Raw genomic sequence first — 26,228 nt, 5'->3', positions numbered from 1 at the left:
CCAGCTGGGAGCTCAGCGGATCCAGCGGATCCCAGATCCCGGCTCCAGCGCGTTCTGTGCCAGAAGATCCCGGTTCGGTGGATCCCATCCCGGCAGATCCTGGATCCAGTGGATCCCGTGCCAGCAGATCCCGACCTTGTGTATTCCCATCCCAGCCGATCCCGGATCCAGCTGATCCCAGCTGATCCCAGCCGACCCCAGCTGATCCCAGATCCCAGCTGATCCCAGCCGATCCCAGCAGATCCCAGATCCCAGCCGATCCCGGATCCCGGATCCAGCTGATCCCCTCCCAGCCGATCCCAGTGGATCCCAGCGGATCCCAGTGGATCCCAGCCAATCTCAGCCGGATCCCGGATCCCAGCCGATCCCGGATCCCAGCCGATCCCCAGTGGATCCCGGATCCCGGCTGATCCCAGATCCCGGCCGATCCCAGATCCCAGCCAATCTCAGCCGATCCCCGATCCCAGTTCCCAGCGGATCCCAGTGGATCCCAGCCGATCCCAGCCGATCCCAGCCAATCCCAGCAGATCCCAGCCAATCCCAGCCAATCCCAGCGGATCCCAGCCAATCCCAGCCAATCCCAGCGGATCCCAGCCAATCCCAGCCAATCCCAGCAGATCCCAGCCAATCCCAGCCAATCCCAGCAGATCCCAGCCAATCCCAGCCAATCCCAGCGGATCCCAGCCAATCCCAGCGGATCCCAGTGGATCCCAGCCAATCCCAGCGGATCCCAGCTGATCCCAGATCCCAGCGGATCCCGGCCGATCCCAGCGGATCCCGGCCGATCCCAGCCGATCCCCGATCCCTTCCCGGCCGATCCCCACCCCCCCTGGCCCGGCTGGGAATTCCCAGCTCCCAACGATTCCCGTCCCAGCTCAGCCCCACCCCCACCAATCCCCTCATTAGCATCTCATTTGCATAACAACCCCTTCATTGCCTCTGCTAAACACCACCAGAGCCCCTCCCCGAACCCCTCATTTACATCTCATTTGCATAAATGCTTTTTAATATCCCCCAAACTCCCCAAGGACCCATTGAGCAGCCGTCCTGTGGCCCTCATTAGCATCTCATTTGCATAATGACCCACGAAGTTCCCCCAAACCTCTCCAGAGATCCTCCCATGCCTCCCATTAGCATCTCATTTGCATAAATCCCTCCAGATCCTCCCAGTACCCCTGCAGAGAGCATCTTCTTCCCCTCATTAGCATCTCATTTGCATAAATGCCCCACATTCCTCCCAGGACACCTGCCAAGACCAATTACAGACCCTCATTTGCATCTCATTTGCATAAGAACGTCTACATTTCCCTCCAAGAACACTGCCCCAAGACCCTCCCTGTACCCCTAATTTGCATCTCATTTGCATAAATGCGCCTTCATCATCCCCAGATCCTCAGGGGGTCCCTGAAGAAACCGCCCAGTGCCCCTCATTAGCATCTCATTTGCATAACCCCCCCATATTCCTCCCAGGACCCTTGCAGAGACCATCTTCATCCCCTCATTAGCATATCATTTACATAAATCCCCCATATTCCTCCCAGGACCCCTGCAGAGACCATCTTCATCCCCTCATTAGCATATCATTTGCATAAATAATCCACAATCCTCCCAGGACCCCTGCAGAGACCATCTTCATCCCCTCATTAGCATATCATTTACATAAATTCCCCATATTCCTCCCAGGACCCCTGCAGAGACCATCTTCATCCCCTCATTAGCATCTCATTTGCATAAATAATCCACAATCCTCCCAGGATCCCTGCAGAGACCATCTTCATCCCCTCATTAGCATCTCATTTGCATAAATAATCCACAATCCTCCCAGGATCCATGCAGAGACCATCTTCATCCCCTCATTAGCATCTCATTTGCATAAAGACACCCCCCCCCCCCCCAAATCCAAACCAACCAATCAGGACACGGCACCATCAGATCCACCAATCCCCATTGGCCGCCTCGACCTGGCCCCGCCTACCGCCGCCATCTTGGGGGCGTGGCCTCAGCACCGGTGGCCATTTTGGGGCGTGGCTTTATTTTGGTGGCCATCTTGGGGGCGTGGCCTTTATTTCGGTGGCCATCTTGGGGGCGTGGCCTGTGGCCTGGCGGCCATTTTGGGGGCGTGGCTTTAAGCTGGCAGCCATCTTGGGGGACGTGGCCTTTATTTCAGCGGCCATCTTGGGGGCGTGGCTTTGGAGCCGGTGGCCATCTTGGGGGGCGTGGTCTCAGCATCATTCCGGGGGCGTGGTCTGCGCCTTGTCGGCCATCTTGGTGGGCGTGGCCTGTGCGTTGTCCGCCATCTTGGTGGGCGTGGCCTGTCTCAGGAAGCCGCCTCCAGGTCCCCCATGGAGAAAGTTCCGGTGTCTTCCCCCAGGCTCAGCCCCCGCCACCGAGAACCTCCTGGATCGGGGTGAAAATCCAACATTTTGGGCAAAAAAAGATCAATTTTGGGAGGAAAAAACCTGATTTGGGGGTGGGAAAAGGGATTTGGGGTTCATTGAGGGATTTTTTTGGGGTGAAAAATGGAGATTTTGGAGCTAAATTGGGGATTTTGGCATTGAGGGGAGAGGTTTGGCGATAAAATGAAATAATTTGGGGGGAAATGGGAAATTTGGGATGAAATCGGCGATTTTGGGGTAAAAAACGGGAATTTTGAGGTTAAAATGAGGATTTGGGTGGGGCAAAATCAAAGATTTGGGCGGAAAATGGGGAATTTTGGGGGAAAGAAAGGGAATTTTGGGTCTGAAAATTTTGGGGAATGTGGGGGTGGAAGGGCTGAGTTTGGGAGGAAAACCAAAGATTTGGGGTGAAATCGAGGATTTTTGGGGGAAAATTTGGGGATTTGGGCAATTTGCGATCAAAATGGGCAATTCGGGGGCAAAACTGGCAATTTTAGTCAAAAATGAGAAAATTGGGGTGAGAAGAGCCAAATTTTGGGGCTTAAAGGGGAATTTTAGGGGAAAAGAGGAGAAAAATCGGGAGAAATTTGGAATTTTGGGGGAATTTGGGGCAAAATGGCCGAGTTTTGGACAAAAGGGGACAATTGGAGGGTCAAAATCGACGATTTGGGGGGAAAAAATGTGAATTTTTGCACTGGAATGGGAAAATTTGCATCAAAATGGGGCGAAAAAAACCAATTCTGGGGTGAAATGGGCAGATTTGGGATAAAATCTGGGATTTTAAGGAAATTTGGGCTCAAAATGTGAGATTTGGGGTCCAAATGTGAAATTTGGGGCAAAATGTTTAATTCTTTTGGCTAAAAGTGACGATTTTGGTATCGAAATGGGTAATTCGGGGGTAAAAATGGAGAAATTTGGGTTAAAACGGGAGATTAGGGGAAGATTTGAAGTCAAAAAGGGGAATTTTGGGGTAAAAGGGTGAAGTTTTGGGCAGAAAGGGATGATTTTTGGGTCAAAAATGGGGTTTTTTGGGAAAATTTGGGGTCAGAATGGGCAATTTGGTGTCAAAAACCTCATTTTTTTTAGACTAAAATGGGGAATTTGGGGTGAATTCAGAGATCAAAATGAATTTGAGAGCAAAAGGGACAAATTTGGGTTAAAAAAATGACAATTTGAGGTAAAAACGGGAAATTTGTGGGCAAAAGGGGCAATTTTGGGGCTAAAAGAGAGGGTTTGGGGATCAAAATCCGATTTTGGGGTCAAAATGGGGAATTTGGGGTAAAATTGGTTTTAAAACAGGAGATTTGGGGGGATTTGGGGATCAAAATGGGTGAATTTGGGGCAGAATGATCAATTTTTGAACTGAACTGGAGAAATTTGGGTCAAAAAGGGAACTTTGGGGACAGTTTTGGGGTCAAATTGGCAAATTTGGGGCAAAATAAGTGAATTCTGGAATAAAATTTAGAACTTTGGGTCAAAATGGACAATTTGGGGACAAAAGGGCCTTTTTTTGGGCTAAAATGGGAAAATTTGGGTTAAAATGGGAAATTTGAAGGCAGTTTTGGGATCAAAGTGGGGGAATTTTGGGTTAAAATGGGAAAATTTGGGATTAAAATGGGGAAATTTGGGTTAAAATGGGAAAATTTGGGATTAAAATGGGAAAATTTGGGTTAAAATGGGAAAATTTGGGTTAAAATGGGAAATTTGAAGGCGGTTTTGGGATCAAAGTGGGGGAATTTGGGATTAAAATGGGAAAATTTGGGTTAAAATGGGAAAATTTGGGTTAAAATGGGAAAATTTGGGTTAAAATGGGAAATTTGAAGGCGGTTTTGGGATCAAAGTGGGGAATTTTGGATTAAAATTGGGAAATTTGGGTTAAAATGGGAAAATTTGGGTTAAAATGGGAAAATTTGGGTTAAAATGGGAAAATTTGGGTTAAAATGGGAAATTTGAAGGCAGTTTTGGGATCAAAGTGAGGGAATTTGGGATTAAAATGGGAATTTTTGGGTTAAAATGGGAAAATTTGGGTTAAAATGGGAAATTTGAAGGCGGTTTTGGGATCAAAGTGGGGAATTTGGGATTAAAATGGGAAAATTTGGGTTAAAATGGGAAAATTTGGGTTAAAATGGGAAATTTGAAGGCGGTTTTGGGATCAAAGTAAGGAATTTGGAATTAAAATGGGAAAATTTGGGTTAAAATGGGAAATTTGGGTTAAAATGGGAAAATTTGGATTAAAATGGGAAAATTTGGGTTAAAATGGGAAAATTTGGATTAAAATGGGAAATTTGAAGGCGGTTTTGGGATCAAAGTGGGGAATTTGGGATTAAAATGGGAAAATTTTTGGGTTAAAATGGGAAAATTTGGGTTAAAATGGGAAATTTGAAGGCGGTTTCGGGATCAAAGTGGGGAATTTTGGATTAAAATGGGAAAATTTGGGTTAAAATGGGAAAATTTGGGTAAAAATGGGAAAATTTGGGTTAAAATGGGAAATTTGAAGGCGGTTTTGGGATCAAAGTGGGGGAATTTGGGATTAAAATGGGAAAATTTGGGTTAAAATGGGAAAATTTGGGTTAAAATGGGAAAATTTGGGTTAAAGTGGGAAAATTTGGGATTAAAATGGGAAATTTGGGTTAAAATGGGAAAATTTGGGTTAAAATGGGAAAATTTGGGTTAAAATGGGAAAATTTGGGTTAAAATGGGAAATTTGAAGTCAGTTTTGGGATCAAAGTGGGGAATTTGGGCTAAAATGGGAAAATTTGGGTTAAAGTGGGAAAATTTGGGTTAAAATGGGAAAATTTGGGTTAAAATGGGAAATTTGAAGGCAGTTTTGGGATCAAAGTGGGGAATTTGGGTTAAAATGGGAAAATTTGGGATAAAATGGGAAATTTGGGGCAAAATGTTTAATTTTTTTGGCTAAAAGTGACGATTTTGGTATCGAAATGGGTAATTCGGGGGTAAAAATGGAGAAATTTGGGTTAAAACGGGAGATTAGGGGAAGATTTGAAGTCAAAAAGGGGAATTTTGGGGTAAAAGGGTGAAGTTTTGGGCAGAAAGGGACGATTTTTGGGTCAAAAATGGGGTTTTTTTGGGAAAATTTGGGGTCAGAATGGGCAATTTGGGGTCAAAAAACTCATTTTTTTTAGACTAAAATGGGGAATTTGGGGGGAATTCAGAGATCAAAATGAATTTGAGAGCAAAAGGGACAAATTTGGGTCAAAAAAATGACAATTTGAGGTAAAAACGGGAAATTTGTGGGCAAAAGGGGCAATTTTGGGACTAAAAGGGAGGGTTTGGGGATCAAAATCCGATTTTGGGGTCAAAATGGGGAATTTGGGGTAAAATTGGTTTTAAAACAGGAGATTTGGGGGGATTTGGGGATCAAAATGGGTGAATTTGGGGCAGAATGATCAATTTTTGAACTGAACTGGAGAAATTTGGGTCAAAAAGGGAACTTTGGGGACAGTTTTGGGGTCAAATTGGCAAATTTGGGGCAAAATAAGTGAATTCTGGAATAAAATTTAGAACTTTGGGTCAAAATGGACAATTTGGGGACAAAAGGGCCTTTTTTTGGGCTAAAATGGGAAAATTTGGGTTAAAATGGGAAATTTGAAGGCAGTTTTGGGATCAAAGTGGGGAATTTGGGATTAAAATGGGAAAATTTGGGTTAAAATGGGAAGATTTGGGTTAAAATGGGAAAATTTGGGTTAAAATGGGAAAATTTGGGTTAAAATGGGAAATTTGAAGGCAGTTTTGGGATCAAAGTGGGGAATTTGGGATTAAAATGGAAAATTTGGGTTAAAATGGGAAAATTTGGGTTAAAATGGGAAATTTGAAGTCGGTTTTGGGATCAAAGTGGGGAATTTGGGTTAAAATGGGAAAATTTGGGTTAAAATGGGAAATTTGAAGGCGGTTTTGGGATCAAAGTGGGGAATTTGGGATTAAAATGGGAAAATTTGGGTTAAAATGGGAAATTTGAAGGCGGTTTTGGGATCAAAGTGGGAAAATTTGGGTTAAAATGGGAAAATTTGGGTTAAAATGGGAAAATTTGGGTTTAAAATGGGAAAATTTGGGTTAAAATGGGAAATTTGAAGTCGGTTTTGGGATCAAAGTGGGGAATTTGGGATTAAAATGGGGAAATTTGGGTTAAAATGGGAAAATTTGGGTTAAAATGGGAAATTTGAAGGTGGTTTTGGGATCAAAGTGGGGAATTTGGGATTAAAATGGGAAAATTTGGGTTAAAATGGGAAATTTGAAGGCGGTTTTGGGATCAAAGTGGGGAATTTGGGATTAAAATGGGAAAATTTGGTTTAAAATGGGAAATTTGAAGGTGGTTTTGGGATCAAAGTGGGAAATTTGGATTAAAATGGGAAAATTTGGGTTAAAATGGGAAAATTTGGGTTAAAATGGGAAATTTGGGGCAAAATGTTTAATTTTTTTGGCTAAAAGTGACGATTTTGGTATCGAAATGGGTAATTTGGGGGTAAAAATGGAGAAATTTGGGTTAAAATGGGAGATTAGGGGAAGATTTGAAGTCAAAAAGGGGAATTTTGGGGTAAAAGGGTGAAGTTTTGGGCAGAAAGGGACGATTTTTGGGTCAAAAATGGGGTTTTTTGGGAAAATTTGGGGTCAAAATGGGGAATTTGGGGCCAAAAACCTCATTTTTTTTAGACTAAAATGGGGAATTTGGGGTGAATTCAGAGATCAAAATGAATTTGAGAGCAAAAGGGACAAATTTGGGTCGAAAAAAATGACAATTTGAGGTAAAAACGGGAAATTTGTGGGCAAAAGGGGCAATTTTGGGACTAAAAGGGAGGGTTTGGGGATCAAAATTCGATTTTGGGGTCAAAATGGGGAATTTGGGGTAAAATTGGTTTTAAAACAGGAGATTTGGGGGGATTTGGGGATCAAAATGGGTGAAATTGGGGCCAAATGATCAATTTTTGAACTGAACTGGAGAAATTTGGGTCAAAAAGGGAACTTTGGGGACAGTTTTGGGGTCAAATTGGGAAATTTGGGGCAAAATAAGTGAATTCTGGAATAAAATTTAGAGCTTTGGGTCAAAATGGACAATTTGGGGACAAAAGGGCCTTTTTTGGGGCTAAAATGGGAAAATTTGGGTTAAAATGGGAAAATTTGGGTTAAAATGGGAAATTTGAAGGCAGTTTTGGGATCAAAGTGGGGAATTTGGGATTAAAATGGGAAAATTTGGGTTAAAATGGGAAAATTTGGGTTAAAATGGGAAAATTTGGGATTAAAATGGGAAAATTTGGGTTAAAATGGGAAAATTTGGGTTAAAATGGGAAATTTGAAGGCAGTTTTGGGATCAAAGTGGGGGAATTTGGGATTAAAATGGGAAAATTTGGGTTAAAATGGGAAAATTTGGGTTAAAATGAAAAATTTGAAGTCAGTTTTGGGATCAAAGTGGGGAATTTTGGGATTAAAATGGGAAAATTTGGGTTAAAATGGGAAATTTGAAGGTGGTTTTGGGATCAAAGTGGGGGAATTTGGGATTAAAATGGGAAAATTTGGGTTAAAATGGGAAAATTTGGGTTAAAATGAAAAATTTGAAGTCAGTTTTGGGATCAAAGTGGGGAATTTTGGGATTAAAATGGGAAAATTTGGGTTAAAATGGGAAATTTGAAGGTGGTTTTGGGATCAAAGTGGGGGAATTTGGGATTAAAATGGGAAAATTTGGGTTAAAATGGGAAAATTTGGGTTAAAATGGGAAATTTGGGATTAAAATGGGAAAATTTGGGATTAAAATGGGAAAATTTGGGTTAAAATGGGAAATTTGAAGGCGGTTTTGGGATCAAAGTGGGGGAATTTGGGATCAAAGTGGGGAATTTGGGTTAAAATGGGAAAATTTGGGTTAAAATGGGAAATTTGAAGGCGGTTTTGGGATCAAAGTGGGGAATTTTGGATTAAAATGGGAAAATTTGGGTTAAAATGGGAAATTTGAAGTCAGTTTTGGGATTAAAATGGGAAAATTTGGGTTAAAATGGGAAAATTTGGGTTAAAATGGGAAATTTGAAGGCAGTTTTGGGATCAAAGTGGGGAATTTGGGTTAAAATGGGAAAATTTGAATTAAAATGGGAAAATTTGGATTAAAATGGGAAAATTTGGGTTAAAATGGGAAAATTTGGATTAAAATGGGAAAATTTGGGTTAAAATGGGAAATTTGAAGGCAGTTTTGGGATCAAAGTGGGGAATTTGGGTTAAAATGGGAAAATTTGGGTTAAAATGGGAAAATTTGGGTTAAAATGGGAAATTTGAAGGCGGTTTTGGGATCAAAGTGGGGAATTTGGGATTAAAATGGGAAAATTTGGGTTAAAATGGGAAAATTTGGGTTAAAATGGGAAAATTTGGGATTAAAATGGGAAAATTTGGGTTAAAATGGGAAATTTGAAGGCAGTTTTGGGATCAAAGTGGGGGATTTGGGATTAAAATGGGAAAATTTGGGTTAAAATGGGAAATTTGGGTTAAAATGGGAAATTTGAAGGCAGTTTTGGGATCAAAGTGGGGAATTTTGGATTAAAATGGGAAAATTTGGGTTAAAATGGGAAAATTTGGGTTAAAATGGGAAATTTTAAGTCGGTTTTGGGATCAAAGTGGGGGAATTTTGGGTTAAAATGGGAAAATTTGGGTTAAAATGGGAAATTTGAAGTCAGTTTTGGGATCAAAGTGGGGAATTTGGGATTAAAATGGGAAATTTGGGGTCAAAACCAGAAGTTTTGGGACTAAAATAGAGAAATTTGGGTTAAATTTGGTGGTTTGGGGGCAGAATTTTCAATTTTTGGACTGACAGGGAAATTTTAGGGTTAAAATGGGCGATTTTGGGGGTGGGGTCAAACTCCTCCCCTCCCCCACTGACCCCGCCTCTTCCGGCATAGACAAGCAGCCAATAGGAGCCCGAGGAGCAGCGAGGCCACGCCCACTGCGGTGCCGACGACCAATGGGAGGAGCTCGAACTGGGCTGAGGGTGAGAAACCCCCCCCAAAAAAACTGGGTCAATAAATACCCAAAAAACCCCAAAACTTCCCCAAAAAATCCTCCTGGATCAGCAAAAAAACCCCAAATCCCCAAAAATTTACTCAAAAAAATCACTTGGGGTCAGCGAATTCTCAAAAAATCTGAATTTTCACCCCCCAAAAAAATCCCTGGGTCAGGAAATATCCTAAAAACCCCAAAATCGCCCCCAAAAAAACCCTTGGGTCAGCAAATTTCCCGCTAAAAAAAAAACCAAATAAAAATAATAAAAAATAAAGCTTAAAAAAACCCCAAATCCTCCCAAAATTCCCCCAAAACCTCTTAAAATCTCCCTCCAAAAAATCCCAAAATTCCCAGAGGTCAATGAAAAACCCCAAAAATTCCCCTAGAAGGTTCCAGATCCCCAAAGCCTCCTCAAAAACCCCTAAAACCCCCAAAATTTCACCCCCAAAACCAACCCCTGGGTCAGCAAACACCCCAAAAACCCCAAAATCACCCCAAAAACCAACCCCAGGGTCAGCAAACACCCCAAAAACCCGAAAACCACCCCAAAAACCCCAAAACCACCCCAAAAACCCCAAAACCAGCCCAAAAACCAACCTCAGGGTAAGAAAACACCCCAAAAACCCCAAAACCACCCCAAAAACCCCAAAACCACCCCAAAAACCCCAAATCACCCCAAAAACCAACCTCAGGGTAAGAAAACACCCCAAAAACCCCAAAACCACCCCAAAAACCCCAAAACCACCCCAAAAACCCCAAATCACCCCAAAAACCAACCCCAGGGTCAGCAAACACCCCAAAAACCCCAAAACCACCCCAAAAACCCCAAAACCACCCCAAAAACCAACCCCAAGGTCAGCAAACACCCCAAAAACCTCAAAACCACACCAAAAACCCCAAAACCACCCCAAAAACCAACCCCGGAGTCAGCAAACACCCCAAAAACCCCAAAACCACCCCAAAAAATCAGTCTGGGTCACCAAAAACCCCCAAAGCCCCAAAATCACCCCCAAAATAACCCAAAATCACCCCAAAAACCAACCCCAAGGGACTCCAAAAATCCCCAAAACCCCAAAATCACCCCAAAAAATCCCTCTGGGTCAGCAAACACCAAAAAACCCCAAATCACCCCAAAAACCCCAAAACCACCCCAAAAACGCCAAAACCACCCCAAAAACCAACCCCAGGGTCAGCAAACACCCCAAAAACGCCAAAACCACCCCAAAAACCAACCCCAGGGTCAGCAAACACCCCAAAAACCCCAAAACCACCCCAAAACCCCCAAAACCACCCCAAAAACCCCAAAATCACCCCAAAAACCAACCCCAGGTAAAGCAAAACCACCAAAAACCCCAAAACACCCCAAAAACGCCAAAATAACCCCAAAAAAACCCTCTGGGTCAGCAAAAACCCCGAAAAACCCCAAATCACCCCAAAAACCCCAAAACCACTCCATAACCCCCAAAACCACCCCAGAAACCCCCAAATCACCCCAAAAACCAACCCCAGGGGCACCAAAAACCCCAAAAACCCCAAAACCACCCCAAAAACCCCAAAACCACCCCAAAAACCAACCCAGGGTCAGCAAACACCCCAAAAACCCCAAAACCACCCCAAAAACCCCAAAACCACCCCAAAAACCCCCAAATCACCCCAAAAACCAACCCCAGGGTGAGCAAACACCTCAAAAACCCCAAAACCACCCCAAAAACCCAAAAACCACCCCAAAAAATCCCCCAATGGTCAGCAAACACCCCAAAAACCTCAAAACCACCCCAAAAACCCCAAAACCACCCCAAAAACCAACCCCGGAGTCAGCAAACACCCCAAAAACCCCAAAACCACCCCAAAAAATCAGTCTGGGTCACCAAAAACCCCCAAAGCCCCAAAATCACCCCCAAAATAACCCAAAATCACCCCAAAAACCAACCCCAAGGGACTCCAAAAATCCCCAAAACCCCAAAATCACCCCAAAAAATCCCTCTGGGTCAGCAAACACCAAAAAACCCCAAATCACCCCAAAAACCCCAAAACCACCCCAAAAACGCCAAAACCACCCCAAAAACCAACCCCAGGGTCAGCAAACACCCCAAAAACGCCAAAACCACCCCAAAAACCAACCCCAGGGTCAGCAAACACCCCAAAAACCCCAAAACCACCCCAAAACCCCCAAAACCACCCCAAAAACCCAAAAACCACCCCAAAAACCCAAAAACCACCCCAAAAACCCAAAAACCACCCCAAAAAATCCCCCAATGGTCAGCAAACACCCCAAAAACCCGAAAACCACCCCAAAAACCCCAAAACCACCCCAAAAACCCCAAAACCACCCCAAAAACCAACCCCAAGGTCAGCAAACACCCCAAAAACCCCAAAACCACCCCAAAAACCCCAAAACCTCCCCAAAAACCCCAAATCACCCCAAAAACCAACCCAGGGTCAGCAAACACCCCAAAAACCCCAAAACCACCCCAAAAACCAACCCCAGGGTCACCAAAAACCCCAAAATCACCCCAAAACCCCCCAAAACACCCAAATTTTGGACGTCCCCAAAATCCCCCCACCCCAAATTTTGGGAGTGGTCAGTGGGTGTGGTCATCGGGGTGGGCGTGGCCACTTTGGGGGTGTGGTCATTGGGGTAGGAGAGGCCATTTTGGGGTGTGGTCATTGGAGTGGGTGTGGCCATTTGGGGTGTGGTCATTGGGGTGGGTGTGGCCATTTGGGGTGTGGTCATTGGAGTGGGTGTGGCCATTTGGGGTGTGGTCATCGGGGTGGGTGTGGCCATTTGGGGTGTGGTCATTGGGGTGGGTGTGGCCATTTGGGGTGTGATCATTGGGGTGGGTGTGGCCGTTTGGGGTGTGGTCATCGGGGTGGGTGTGGCCGTTTGGGGTGTGGTCATTGGGGTGGGTGTGGCCATTTGGGGTGTGGTCACTGGAGAGGGCGTGGCCACTTTGGGGCTGTGGTCATTGGGGTGGGTGTGGCCATTTGGGGGTGTGGTCATTGGGGTGGGTGTGGCCATTTGGGGGCGTGGCCATTTTTGGGTGTGGTCATTGGAGTGGGTGTGGCCATTTGGGGGCATGGCCGGTTTTGGGTGTGGTCATTATGGTGGGCATGGCCATTTGGGGGCGTGGCCATTTTTGGGTGTGGTCACTGGGATGGGCGTGGCCATTTTGGGGTGTGGTTATAGCGGTGGGCGTGGCCATTTTGGGGTGTGGCCATTTTATGATGTAGTCATTGGGGTGGGTGTGGCCATTTGGGGGCGTGGCCATTTTTGGGTGTGGTCATTGGGGTGGGCGTGGCCATTTAGGGTGTGGCCATTTTGGCGGTGTGGTCATTGTGGTGGGTGTGGCCATTTGGGGGCGTGGCCATTTTTGGGCGTGGTCAATGGTCGGGTTGTAGTCATTGGAGTGGGTATGGCCATTTCGGGGTGTGGTCTCTGGGATGGGCGTGGCCATTTTGGGTGTGGCCATTTTGGTGGTGTGGTCATTGTGGTGGGTGTGGCCATTTGGGGGCGTGGCCATTTTTGGGCGTGGTCAATGGAAGGGTTGTGACCATTGGGGTGGACATGGCCATTTTGGGGTGTGGCCATTTTGGGGTGTGGTCTCTGGGATGGGCGTGGCCATTGTGGTGGTGGGCGTGGCCATTTTGGGTGTGGTCATTGGGGTGGGAGTGGCCATTTGGGGGTGTGGTCACTGTGATGGGCGTGGCCTTTTCATCCCCCACCTACCCCTGACCTCCACAGCCACGCCCCGGCTGGGCGGAGCCTCCAACCAGGCCCCGCCCACCTCCTCCTCCACCCGGCAGCTGAAATTCCCGGCGAATTCCCGGGAAATCCGCGGGAAAAGCAGCTCGGAGCCGTCCCCGCCGATGACGTCACCCATGACGTCACCGGCGCCCGGCGTCACCTCGGCGCCGTCGCGGAAGAAGCGGAAGCGGCGCCGGAAGTCGTTGCGGGGCGCGGCGCAGGTCAGGCGCAGCCGGTGGCCGGTGGCCACCACGCCCGAGAGCGGCTCCACGGACAGGACGGGAGGAGGACACGGATCTGGGGTGGGGGGAAAACAAAAAGAAATCGGGGAAAATCCTCGGAATCGTCGATTTTTCTCCCACCCGGGTGGGATTTGTGGGAAAAAGGACGAAAAATGACCCAAAAATTCGATGTTTTGGAGGTGGGAATGGAGAAGATGGAGAAGAACCACAGGGTTTTTCCCAAAATCCCAATTTTTTTGGCCAAGAGGACATTGGGAACGACCCAGATGGTTCTGGAGGTGCCACCATGACCCTGGTCGGGTTGGGCTCAGATTGGGTCAAAAACAGCTAAAAATGATCCAAAAAGCAACATTTTTGGGTCTGGATGAGGTGGGAATGGAGAAGATGGAGAAGAACCACAAGGTTTTTCCCAAAATCCCGATTTTTTTTGGCCAAGAGGACATTGGGAACCACCCAGATGGTTCTGGAGGTGCCACCATGATCCTGGTCAGGTTGTGATTGGATTTGGGCCAAAAACAGCTAAAAATGGTCCAAAAATGAACATTTTTGGGACTGGATGAGGTGGAAATGGAGAAGATGGAGAAGAACCACAAAGTTTTTCCCAAAATCCCATTTTTTTTGGCCAAGAGGACATTGGGAACCACCCAGATGGTTCTGGAGGTGCCACCATGACCCTGGTCAGGTTGGACTTGGATTGGGTCAAAAACGGCCAAAAAATGGTCCAAAAATGAACATTTTTGGGACTGGAAGAGGTGGGAATGGAGAAGATGGAGAAGAACCACAAGGTTTTTCCCAAAATCCCAATTTTTTTTGGGCTGGAGGATGTTTGGAACCACCCAGATGGTTCTGGAGATGCCACAATGATCCTGGTCAGGTTGGGATTGGATTTGGGCCAAAAAAGGGCTAAAAATGGTCCAAAAATGAACATTTTTGGGTCTGGATGAGGTGGGAATGGAGAAGATGGAGAAGAACCACAAAGTTTTTCCGAAAATCCCGATTTTTTTTGGCCAAGAGGACATTGGGAACCACCCAGATGGTTCTGGAGGTGCCACCATGACCCTGGTCAGGTTGGGAATGGATTTGGGCCAAAACCAGCTAAAAATGGTCCAAAAATGAACATTTTTGGGACTGGATGAGGTGGGAATGGAGAAGATGGAGAAGAACCACAAGGTTTTTCCCAAAATCCCAATTTTTTTGGCCAAGAGGACATTGGGAACCACCCAGATGGTTCTGGACGTGCCACCATGATCCTGGTGGGGCTGGGCTCGGATTGGGTCAAAAACAGCTAAAAATGGTCCAAAAATGAACATTTTTGGGAATGCATGAGGTGGGTATGGAGAAGATGGAGAAGAACCACAAGGTTTTTCCCAAAATCCCATTTTTTTTGGCCAAGAGGACATTGGGAACCACCCAGATGGTTCTGGAGGTGCCACCATGACCTTGGTCAGGTTGTGATTGGATTTGGGCCAAAAACGGCCTAAAAATGGTCCAAAAATGAACATTTTTGGGACTGGATAAGGTGGGAATGGAGAAGATGGAGAAGAACCACCCATTTTTTCCTAAAATCCCGATTTTTTTGGCCAAGAGGACATTGGGAACCACCCAGATGGTTCTGGAGGTGCCACCATGATCCTGGTCAGGTTGTGATTGGAATTGGGCCAAAAAAGGGCTAAAAATGGTCCAAAAATGAACATTTTTGGGTCTGGAAGAGGTGGGAATGGAGAAGATGGAGAAGAACCACAAGGTTTTTCCCAAAATCCCGATTTTTTTGGCCAAGAGGACATTGGGAACCACCCAGATGGTTCTGGAGGTGCCACCATGATCCTGGTCAGGTTGTGATTGGATTTGGGCCAAAACCAGCTAAAAATGGTCCAAAAATGAACATTTTTGGGACTGGATGAGGTGGAAATGGAGAAGATGGAGAAGAACCACAAGGTTTTTCCCAAAATCCCAATTTTATTGGCCAAGAGGACATTGGGAACCACCCAGATGGTTCTGGAGGTGCCACCATGACCCTGGTCAGGTTGGACTTGGATTGGGTCAAAAACAGCTAAAAATGGTCCAAAAATGAACATTTTTGGGACTGGAAGAGGTGGGAATGGAGAAGATGGAGAAGAACCACAAGGTTTTTCCCAAAATCCCGATTTTTTTTTCAGCTGGAAGATGTTTGGAACCACCCAGATGGTTCTGGAGGTGCCACCATGACCTTGGTCAGGTTGTGATTGGATTTGGGTCAAAAACGGCCTAAAAATGGTCCAAAAATGAACATTTTTGGGTCTGGATGAGGTGGGAATGGAGAAGATGGAGAAGAACCAGAAGGTTTTTCCCAAAATCCCAATTTTTTTGGCCAAGAGGACATTGGGAATCACCCAGATGGTTCTGGAGGTGCCACCATGATCCTGGTCAGGTTGTGATTGGATTTGGGCCAAAAAAAGGCTAAAAATGGTCCAAAAATGAACATTTCTGGGACTGGATGAGGTGGAAATGGAGAAGATGGAGAAGAACCACAAGGTTTTTCCCAAAATCCCAATTTTTTTTGGCCAAGAGGACATTGGGAATCACCCAGATGGTTCTGGAGGTGCCACCATGACCCTGGTCAGGTTGGGATTGGAATTGGGCCAAAAAAGGCCTAAAAATGGTCCAAAAATGAACATTTTTGGGACTGGAAGAGGTGGAAATGGAGAAGATGGAGAAGAACCACAAGGTTTTTCCCAAAATTCCGATTTTTTGGGGGGCTGGAGGATGTTTGGAATCACCCAGATGGTTCTGGAGGTGCCACCATGATCCTGGTCAGGTTGTGATTGGATTTGGGCCAAAACCAGCTAAAAATGGTCCAAAAATGAACATTTTTGGGACTGGATGAGGTGGAAATGGAGAAGATGGAGAAGAACCACAAGTTTTTTCCCAAAATCCCAATTTTATTGGCCAAGAGGACATTGGGAACCACCCAGATGGTTCTGGAGGTGCCACCATGATCCTGGTTGGGTCAGAATTGGGTCAAAAACGCCTAAAATTGGCCCAAAATTCAATGTATTGGAGGTGGGAATGGACAAAATGGAGAAGAAGCTCCCAAAATTTCCTCAAAATCTCAATTTTTGTCAATTGGAGAAGGTTGAGGTCCATCCAGAGAGTCCTGGAGGTTCCACCATGAGTTTGGTTGGGTTGGGATTGGATTGGGTCAAAAATGGATTAAAAATGGACCCTGAAATCTGAATGTTTGGGAAAAAATGGGGAAAACCCATTGAAATTGGAATTTTTGGATATTCAGGAGGAGATTTGGGGTCATGACCCCACCAAACCCAACCAAACCCAACCAAACCCAACCAAACCCAACCAAACCCAATCAAACCCAACCATGACCCCACCAAACCCAACCCTGACCCCACCAAACCCAACCAAACCCAACCAAACCCAACCAAACCCAACCAAACCCAACCAAACCCAACCAAACACAACCAAACCCAACCAAACCCAACCCAACCCCAACCAAACCCAACCAAACCCAACCAAACCCAACCATGACCCAACCAAACCCAACCAAACCCAACCAAACACAACCAAACCCCACCAAACCCAACCAAACCCAACCATGACCCAACCAAACCCAACCAAACCCAACCAAACCCAACCAAACCCAACCAAACCCAAACCAAACCCAACCAAACCCAACCAAACCCAACCAAACCCAAACCAAACCCAACCAAACCCAACCAAACCCAAACCAAACCCAACCAAACCCAACCAAACCCAACCAAACCCAACCAAACCCAACCATGACCCCACCAAACCCAACCAAACCCAACCAAACCCAACCAAACCCAACCAAACCCAACCCTGACCCCACCAAACCCAACCAAACCCAACCAAACCCCACCAAACCCAACCAAACCCAACCAAACCCAACCAAACCCCACCAAACCCAACCAAACCCAACCAAACCCAACCAAACCCAACCAAACCCAACCCTGACCCAACCATGACCCAACCAAACCCAACCAAACCCAGCCAAACCCAACCAAACCCAACCAAACCCCACCAAACCCAACCAAACCCCACCAAACCCAACCAAACCCCACCAAACCCAACCAAACCCAACCATGACCCAACCAAACCCAACCAAACCCAACCAAACCCAACCCTGACCCCACCAAACCCAACCATGACCCAACCAAACCCAACCAAACCCAACCCTGACCCCACCAAACCCAACCAAACCCAACCAAACCCCAACCAAACCCAACCATGACCCAACATCGTCACCTCAACCTCCTCCAAACCCAACCCTGAGGTGTCTCCATGCCCCAATATCCTGGATTTTCCCCCCAAAATCACCTTTGACGATGACCTGGACGGCGTCGCTGGGGTAGGACGCGATCCACCGGCCCTCGGTCATCTCCTCGTAGCGGCAGCTGAAGTTCCCCGTCTGGTTCTGGCCGCTCTTCTCCACCCTCAGCCGGACACCAGAACTTCCAGAACCTTCCCAGATCCCAGCGGTGACCTCCAGGTCCTCCTGGAAGATCCCAAATCTCCTCTCGGCATCGCCGGGCGGCGCCTGGCAGGAGAAGACCAGGGGCTGCCCTTCCACGGTGATGCTGGAGGGCGTCACCGTCAGCCTGGGTGGGGTTGGACGATCTGGTGGGAGGAGAAGACACGAAGTCAACGTTGGATGAACAAGGAGGAGTTTTGGGGAGAAAAGCGGCCAAATTGGACCAAAACTCAACGTTGGGATGGATTTTGGAGGGAAAAAATTCTCCAAGTTGGTGGAAAAGTCAATTAGGGTGGAAGAGTCAATGATGGATCTCATCAGGGATGGATTTTGGGATAAAAACGTCCCAAATCAGCCAAAACGCCAACGTTTTGGTCAACTGGGATGAATTTTGGGGATAAAAATGCCCCAGTTTGGTGGAAAAGTCAATGTTGGACCTCAATGAGGATGAATTTTGGGTGAAAATCACCCCTTTGGAACAAAACTCAAGATTTTGGTCAATTTGAGATAAATTTTGGGATAAAAACCCCCCAAAATCCAAAATTTTGGTCAATTTGAGACAAATTTTGGGATCAAACCACCCCAAATCCCCAAATTTTGGTCAAAAAGGACAGATTTTGGAATCAAAAAGCCCAAATTGGACACAAAATCCAAAATTTTGGTCAATTTGAGACAAATTTTGGGATCAAAACCACCCAAATCCCAAAATTTTGTCCAATTTGAGATCAATTTTGGGATAAAAATGCCCCAAATCCCAACATTTTGGCCAATTTGAGATCAATTTTGGGATAAAAAGTCCCCAAATCCCCAAATTTTGGTCAAAAAGGACAAATTTTGGGATCAAAACCACCCCAAAATCCAAAATTTTGGCCAATTTGAGATAAATTTTGGGATAAAAATGCCCAAATTGGACATAAAAATCAAAATTTTGGTCAATTTGAGACAAATTTTGGGATAAAAATGCCAAAATTGGACACAAGTTCCAACATTTTTGGTCAAAAAGGACAAATTTTGCGATCAAAACCCTCCCAAAATCCAAAATTTTGGTCAATTTCAGATAAATTTTGGGATCAAAACCACCCAAAATCCCAAAATTTTGGCCAATTTGAGACAAATTTTAGGATAAAAATGCCAAAATTGGACACAAATTCCAACATTTTTGGTGAAAAAGGACAAATTTTGGGATCAAAAAGCCAAAATTGGACACAAAATCCAAAATTTTGGTCAACTTGAGACAAATTTTGGGATAAAAAACGTCCAAATCTGAAAATTTTGTCCACTTTGAGATAAATTTTGGGATCAAAATGAACAAATTCCAACATTTTGCCCAATTTGAGATAAATTTTGGGAGTAAACCAGCCCAAATCCTAAAATTTTGGTCAAAAAAGGACAAATTTTGGGATCAAAACCACCCAAAATCCCAAAATTTTGGTCAATTTGAGATAAATTTTGGGATAAAAATGCCCAAATTGGACACAAATTCCAACATTTTGGTCAATTTGAGACAAATTTTGGGATAAAAAGTCCCCAAATCCCAAAATTTTGGTCAAAAAAGGACAAATTTTGGGATCAAAACCACCCCAAAATCCAAAATTTTGGCCAATTTCAGATACATTTTGGGATAAAAATGCCAAAATTGGACACAAATCCCAACATTTTGTCCAATTTGAGATAAATTTTGGGATTAAAAAGCCCAAATTGGACACAAATTCCAACATTTTTGGTCAAAAAGGACAAATTTTGGGATCAAAGCACCCCAAATCCCCAAATTTTGTCCAATTTGAGATAAATTTTGGGATCAAAATTCTCAAATTGGACATAAAATTCAAAATTTTGGTCAATTTGAGCTAAATTTTGGGATCAAAACCGTCCCAAATCCCAAAATTTTGGCCAATTTGAGATAAATTTTGGGATCAAAAATCCCAAAATTGGACACAAATTCCAACATTTTGGTCAATTTGAGACAAATTTTGGAATCAAAGGTCCCCAAATCCCCAAATTTTGGTCAAAAAAGGACAAATTTTGGGATCAAAAAGCCCAAATTGGACACAAATCCCAACATTTTTGGTCAAAAAAGGACAAATTTTGGAATCAAACCACCCCAAAATCCAAAATTTTGGTCAATTTGAGACAAATTTTGGGATAAAAATGCCAAAATTGGACACAAATGCCAACATTTTGGTCAAAAAGAACAACTTTTGGGATCAAAAAGCCCAAATTTGACACAAAATCCAAAATATTGGTCAACTTGAGACAAAATTTGGGATAAAAATGCTCAAATTGGACACAAAATTCAAAATTTTGTCCAATTTGAGACAAATTTTGGGATCAAACCCTCCCAAAATCCAAAATTTTGTCCAATTTGAGATAAATTTTAGGATAAAAAGTCCCCAAAATCCAAAATTTTGTCCAATTTGAGATAAATTTTGGGATAAAAATGCTCAAATTGGACATAAAATTCAAAATTTTGGTCACTTTGAGACAAATTTTGGGATCAAAACCACCCCAAAATCCAAAATTTTTTCAATTTGAGATCAATTTTAGGATAAAAATGCCCCAAATCCCAAAATTTTGGTCAATTTGAGATGAATTTTGGGATAAAAATTCTCAAATTGGACACAAAATCCAAAATTTTTGGTCAAAAAGGACAAATTTTGGCATCAAAACCGTCCCATATCCCAAATTTTGGCCAATTTCAGATACATTTTGGGATAAAAATGCCAAAATTGGACACAAATTCCAACATTTTGGTCAACTTGAGGCAAATTTTGGGATCAAAACCACCCCAAAATCCAAAATTTTGGTCAATTTCAGATAAATTTTGGGATCAAAACCACCCAAAATCCAAAATTTTTTCACTTTGAGATCAATTTTAGGATAAAAATGCCCCAAATCCCAAAATTTTGTCCAATTTGAGACAAATTTTGGGATCAAACCACCCCAAATCCCAAAATTTTGTCCAATTTGAGATAAATTTTGGGATCAAAAAGCCCAAATTGGACACAAAATTCAAAATTTTGGTCATTTTGAGATAAATTTTGGGATAAAACCACCTCAAATCCAAAAATTTTGGTCAATTTGAGACAAATTTTGGGATCAAAAATGCCAAAATTGGACACAAATCCCAAAATTTTGGTCCATTTGAGATAAATTTTGGGATAAAAATCCCAAATTGGACACAAATTCCAACATTTTTTGTCAAAAAGGACAAATTTTGGGATCAAAACCACCCCAAAATCCAAACTTTTGGTCACTTTCAGATAAATTTTGGGATCAAAACCACCCAAAATCCCAAAATTTTGGTCAAAAAAGGACAAATTTTGGGATCAAAACCGCCCCAAATCCCAAAATTTTGGTAAATTTGAGATCAATTTTGGGATCAAAATGAACAAATCCCAAAATTTTGGCCAATTTGAGATAAATTTTGGGATAAAAATGCTCAAATTGGACACAAAATCCAAAATTTTGGTCAAAAAGGACAAATTTTGGGATCAAAACCACCCAAATCCCAAAATTTTTTCAATTTCAGATCAATTTTAGGATAAAAATGCCCCAAATCCCAAAATTTTGTCCAATATGAGATAAAATTTTGGGATAAAAATGCCTAAATTGGACATAAAATTCAAAATTTTGTCCAATTTGAGCTAAATTTTGGGATAAAACCACCCCAAATTCCAACATTTTGGTCAAAAAAGGACAAATTTTGGGATCAAAACCACCCCAAAATCCAAAATTTTGGTCACTTTCAGATAAATTTTGGGATCAAAACCACCCAAATCCCAAAATTTTTTCACTTTGAGATCAATTTTAGGATAAAAATGCCCCAAATCCCAAAATTTTGGTCAATTTGAGATAAATTTTGGGATCAAACATCCCAAATTGGACACAAATTCCAACATTTTTGGTCAAAAAGGACAAATTTTGGGATCAAAACCCCCCAAAATCCAAAATTTTGTCCAATTTGAGACAAATTTTGGGATAAAAAGCCCCCAAATCCCAAAATTTTGTCCAATTTGAGACAAATTTTGGGATAAAAATGCCAAAATTGGACACAAATTCCAACATTTTGGTCAACTTGAGACAAATTTTGGGATCAAAACCTCCCAAAATCCAAAATTTTTTATCAATTTGAGATAAATTTTGGGATCAAAATGCCCCAAATCCCAACATTTTGCCCAATTTGAGATAAAATTTGGGATAAAAAGTCCCCAAATCCCAACATTTTGGTCAAAAAAGGACAAATTTTGGGATCAAAACCACCCAAAATCCAAAATTTAGGTGAATTTGAGATAAATTTTGGAATCAAAAAGCCCAAATTGGACACAAAATCCAAAATTTTGGTCAATTTGAGACAAATTTTGGGATCAAAAATGCCAAAATTGGACACAAATCCCAAAATTTTGGTCCATTTGAGATAAATTTTGGGATAAAAATCCCAAATTGGACACAAATTCCAACATTTTTTGTCAAAAAGGACAAATTTTGGGATCAAAACCCCCCAAAATTCAAACTTTTGGTCACTTTCAGATAAATTTTGGGATCAAAACCACCCAAAATCCCAAAATTTTTTCACTTTGAGATCAATTTTAGGATAAAAAGTCCCCAAATCCCAAAATTTTGTCCAATTTGAGATAAATTTTGGGATCAAAATGAACAAATCCCCAAATTTTGTCCAATTTGAGATCAATTTTGGGATAAAAATGCTCAAATTGGACATAAAATCCAAAATTTTGGTCAATTTGAGACAAATTTTGGGATCAAAGGTCCCCAAATCCCAACATTTTTGGTCAAAAAGGACAAATTTTGGGATCAAAAATCCCAAATTGGACACAAAATCCAAAATTTTGGTCAATTTGAGACAAAATTTGCAATAAAACCACCCCAAATTCCAAAATTTTGTCCAATTTGAGATCAATTTTGGGATAAAAATGCCCCAAATCCCAACATTTTGGCCAATTTGAGATAAATTTTGGGATCAAAACCACCCCAAAATCCAAAATTTTGGTCAATTTGAGATCAATTTTGGGATAAAAATGCCGAAATTGGACACAAAATCCAAAATTTTGGTCAAAATGGACAAATTTTGGCATCAAAAATCCCAAATTGGACACAAATCCCAACATTTTTGGTCAAAAAAGGACAAATTTTGGAATCAAACCACCCCAAAATCCAAAATTTTGGTCAATTTGAGACAAATTTTGGGATAAAAATGCCAAAATTGGACACAAATGCCAACATTTTGGTCAAAAAGAACAACTTTTGGGATCAAAAAGCCCAAATTTGACACAAAATCCAAAATATTGGTCAACTTGAGACAAAATTTGGGATAAAAATGCTCAAATTGGACACAAAATTCGAAATTTTGTCCAATTTGAGACAAATTTTGGGATCAAACCCTCCCAAAATCCAAAATTTTGTCCAATTTGAGATAAATTTTAGGATAAAAAGTCCCCAAAATCCAAAATTTTGTCCAATTTGAGATAAATTTTGGGATAAAAATGCTCAAATTGGACATAAAATTCAAAATTTTGGTCACTTTGAGACAAATTTTGGGATCAAAAATGCCAAAATTGGACACAAATTCCAACATTTTGGTCAAAAAGGACAAATTTTGGTATCAAAAAGCCCAAATTGGACACAAATCCCAAAATTTTGGTCACTTTGAGATCAATTTTGGGATCAAAACCACCCCAAAATCCAAAATTTTTTCAATTTGAGATCAATTTTAGGATAAAAATGCCCCAAATCCCAAAATTTTGGTCAATTTGAGATAAATTTTGGGATAAAAATTCTCAAATTGGACACAAAATCCAAAATTTTTGGTCAAAAAGGACAAATTTTGGCATCAAAACCGTCCCATATCCCAAATTTTGGCCAATTTCAGATACATTTTGGGATAAAAATGCCAAAATTGGACACAAATTCCAACATTTTGGTCAACTTGAGGCAAATTTTGGGATCAAAACCACCCCAAAATCCAAAATTTTGGTCAATTTCAGATAAATTTTGGGATCAAAACCACCCAAAATCCAAAATTTTTTCACTTTGAGATAAATTTTAGGATAAAAATGCCCCAAATCCCAAAATTTTGTCCAATTTGAGACAAATTTTGGGATCAAACCACCCCAAATCCCAAAATTTTGTCCAATTTGAGATAAATTTTGGGATCAAAAAGCCCAAATTGGACACAAAATTCAAAATTTTGGTCATTTTGAGATAAATTTTGGGATAAAACCACCCCAAATCCAAAAATTTTGGTCAATTTGAGACAAATTTTGGAATCAAAGGTCCCCAAATCCCAAAATTTTGGTCAAAAAAGGACAAATTTTGGGATCAAAAAGCCCAAATTGGACACAAATTCCAACATTTTTGGTGAAAAAGGACAAATTTTGGCATCAAAACCACCCCAAAATCCCAAATTTTGGTCAATTTGAGATCAATTTTGGGATAAAATGTCCCCAAATCCCAAAATTTTGATCAAAAAGGACAAATTTTGGGGTCAAACCCTCCCAAAATCCAAAATTTTGTCCAATTTGAGATAAATTTTGGGATAAAAATGCCAAAATTGGACACAAAATCCCAACATTTTGGTCAACTTGAGATAAATTTTGGGATAAAAAGTCCCCAAATCCCAAAATTTTGGTCAAAAAGGACAAATTTTGGGATCAAAACCCCCCAAAATCCAAAATTTTTTATCAATTTGAGATAAATTTTGGGATAAAAATGCCCAAATTGGACACAAATTCCAACATTTTGGTCAACTTGAGACAAATCTTGGGATAAAAAGTCCCCAAAATCCAAAATTTTGGCCAATTTGAGATACATTTTGGTATAAAAATGCTCAAATTGGACATAAATTTCAAAATTTTGGTCAATTTGAGACAAATTTTGGGATCAAAAATCCCAAATTGGACACAAATTCCAACATTTTTGGTCAAAAAGGACAAATTTTGGGATCAAAAAGCCCAAATTGGACACAAAATCCAAAATTTTGGTCAACTTGAGACAAATTTTGGGATAAAAAACGTCCAAATCTGAAAATTTTGTCCACTTTGAGATAAATTTTGGGATAAAAATGAACAAATTACAACATTTTGCCCAATTTGAGATAAATTTTGGGAGTAAACCAGCCCAAGTCCTAAAATTTTGGTCAAAAAAGGACAAATTTTGGGATCAAACCACCCCAAATCCCAAATTTTGGTCAATTTGAGATAAATTTTGGGATAAAAATGCCAAAATTGGACACAAATTCCAACATTTTGGTCAAAAAGGACAAATTTTGGGATCAAAACCCCCCAAAATCCAAAATTTTGTCCAATTTGAGATAAAATTTGGGATAAAAAGTCCCCAAATCCCAAAATTTTGGTCAATTTGAGACAAATTTTGGTATCAAAAATCCCAAAATTGGACACAAATTCCAACATTTTGGTCAACTTGAGACAAATTTTGGGATCAAAACCTCCCAAAATCCAAAATTTTTTATCAATTTGAGATAAATTTTGGGATCAAAAAGCCCAAATTGGACACAAAATCCAAAATTTTGGTCAATTTGAGACAAATTTTGGTATCAAAACCCCCCAAAATCCCAAATTTTGTCCAATTTGAGCCAAACTTTGATACCAAAACCCCAAATTTCGATCACTTTTTTCTCAACCCCCGCCAACCTCGGACGTTGATGACCACGGCCCGGCTGGCCGGCGAGCGGACGTCGCCGCGTCCCGGCCGGAGAACGGTGTAGGAGCAGGTGTGGAAGCCACCGTCCCTGCTGCCGGTGACGTTGAAGGCGTGGCTGAAGCTCCTCCTGGAGCTCCTGACGTCCGTCACCCAGCCGGACGTCCCCGAGAAACGGAAACCTCGGATCCGCCCGCCCGGCGCCGGCGCGGCGCAGGTGATGGACACGGTGTCGCCGATCAGGAACTCGGGTTTGAGGGGCGTCACCGAGATGTTGGGGGCGGGGGGAGGGAGATCTGGGGCTAAAAAGGGTGAAAATGGTCAAAAATTGCATTTTTTGGAGGTGGGAATGGAGAAGACGGAGAGGAACCACCCAATTTTGCCCAAAATCCCCAAATTTTTTGGAGTCTGGAGAAGGTTTGGGATCTCCAAGATATTTGGGGTGGTGGGATGGAGATCTGGGGCTAAAAAGGGTGAAAATGGTCAAAAATTGGGTTTTTGGAGGTGGGAATGGAGAAGATGGAGAAGATGGTGAAGAACATCTCAGTTTTCACCAAAAATCCCCAATTTTTTGGAGTCTGGAGAAGGTTTGGAGTCACCCAGAAGGTCCTGGAGGTTCCACCAAGCCAGGGGAGATTTTGGGGTTTGAATTGGGCCCAAAAAGGGTGAAAATGGTCAAAAATTGGGTTTTTTGGAGG

General features: G+C 42.6%; 1 protein-coding gene across 1 annotated transcript; it reads right to left on the bottom strand.

Annotated features, from left to right (window-relative positions):
* Positions 1-1,928: 1,928 nt before the first annotated feature.
* Positions 1,929-25,851, bottom strand: LOC147646706 (immunoglobulin superfamily member 1-like; the record flags this gene model as incomplete). Its single annotated transcript, XM_086873085.1, has 5 exons — positions 1,929-2,397; positions 9,268-9,369; positions 13,114-13,428; positions 17,706-18,005; positions 25,524-25,851. Coding segments are annotated over 5 exons (1,125 nt in total), but the record flags the coding sequence as incomplete, so codon positions are not given.
* Positions 25,852-26,228: the final 377 nt, after the last annotated feature.

This window comes from Cyanistes caeruleus, unplaced genomic scaffold (genome assembly GCF_971803275.1).
Source record: "Cyanistes caeruleus unplaced genomic scaffold, bCyaCae1.hap1.1 HAP1_SCAFFOLD_81, whole genome shotgun sequence".
NCBI classification, from domain to species: Eukaryota; Metazoa; Chordata; class Aves; order Passeriformes; family Paridae; genus Cyanistes; species Cyanistes caeruleus.
This window is presented reverse-complemented; position numbering and strand designations above follow the sequence as displayed.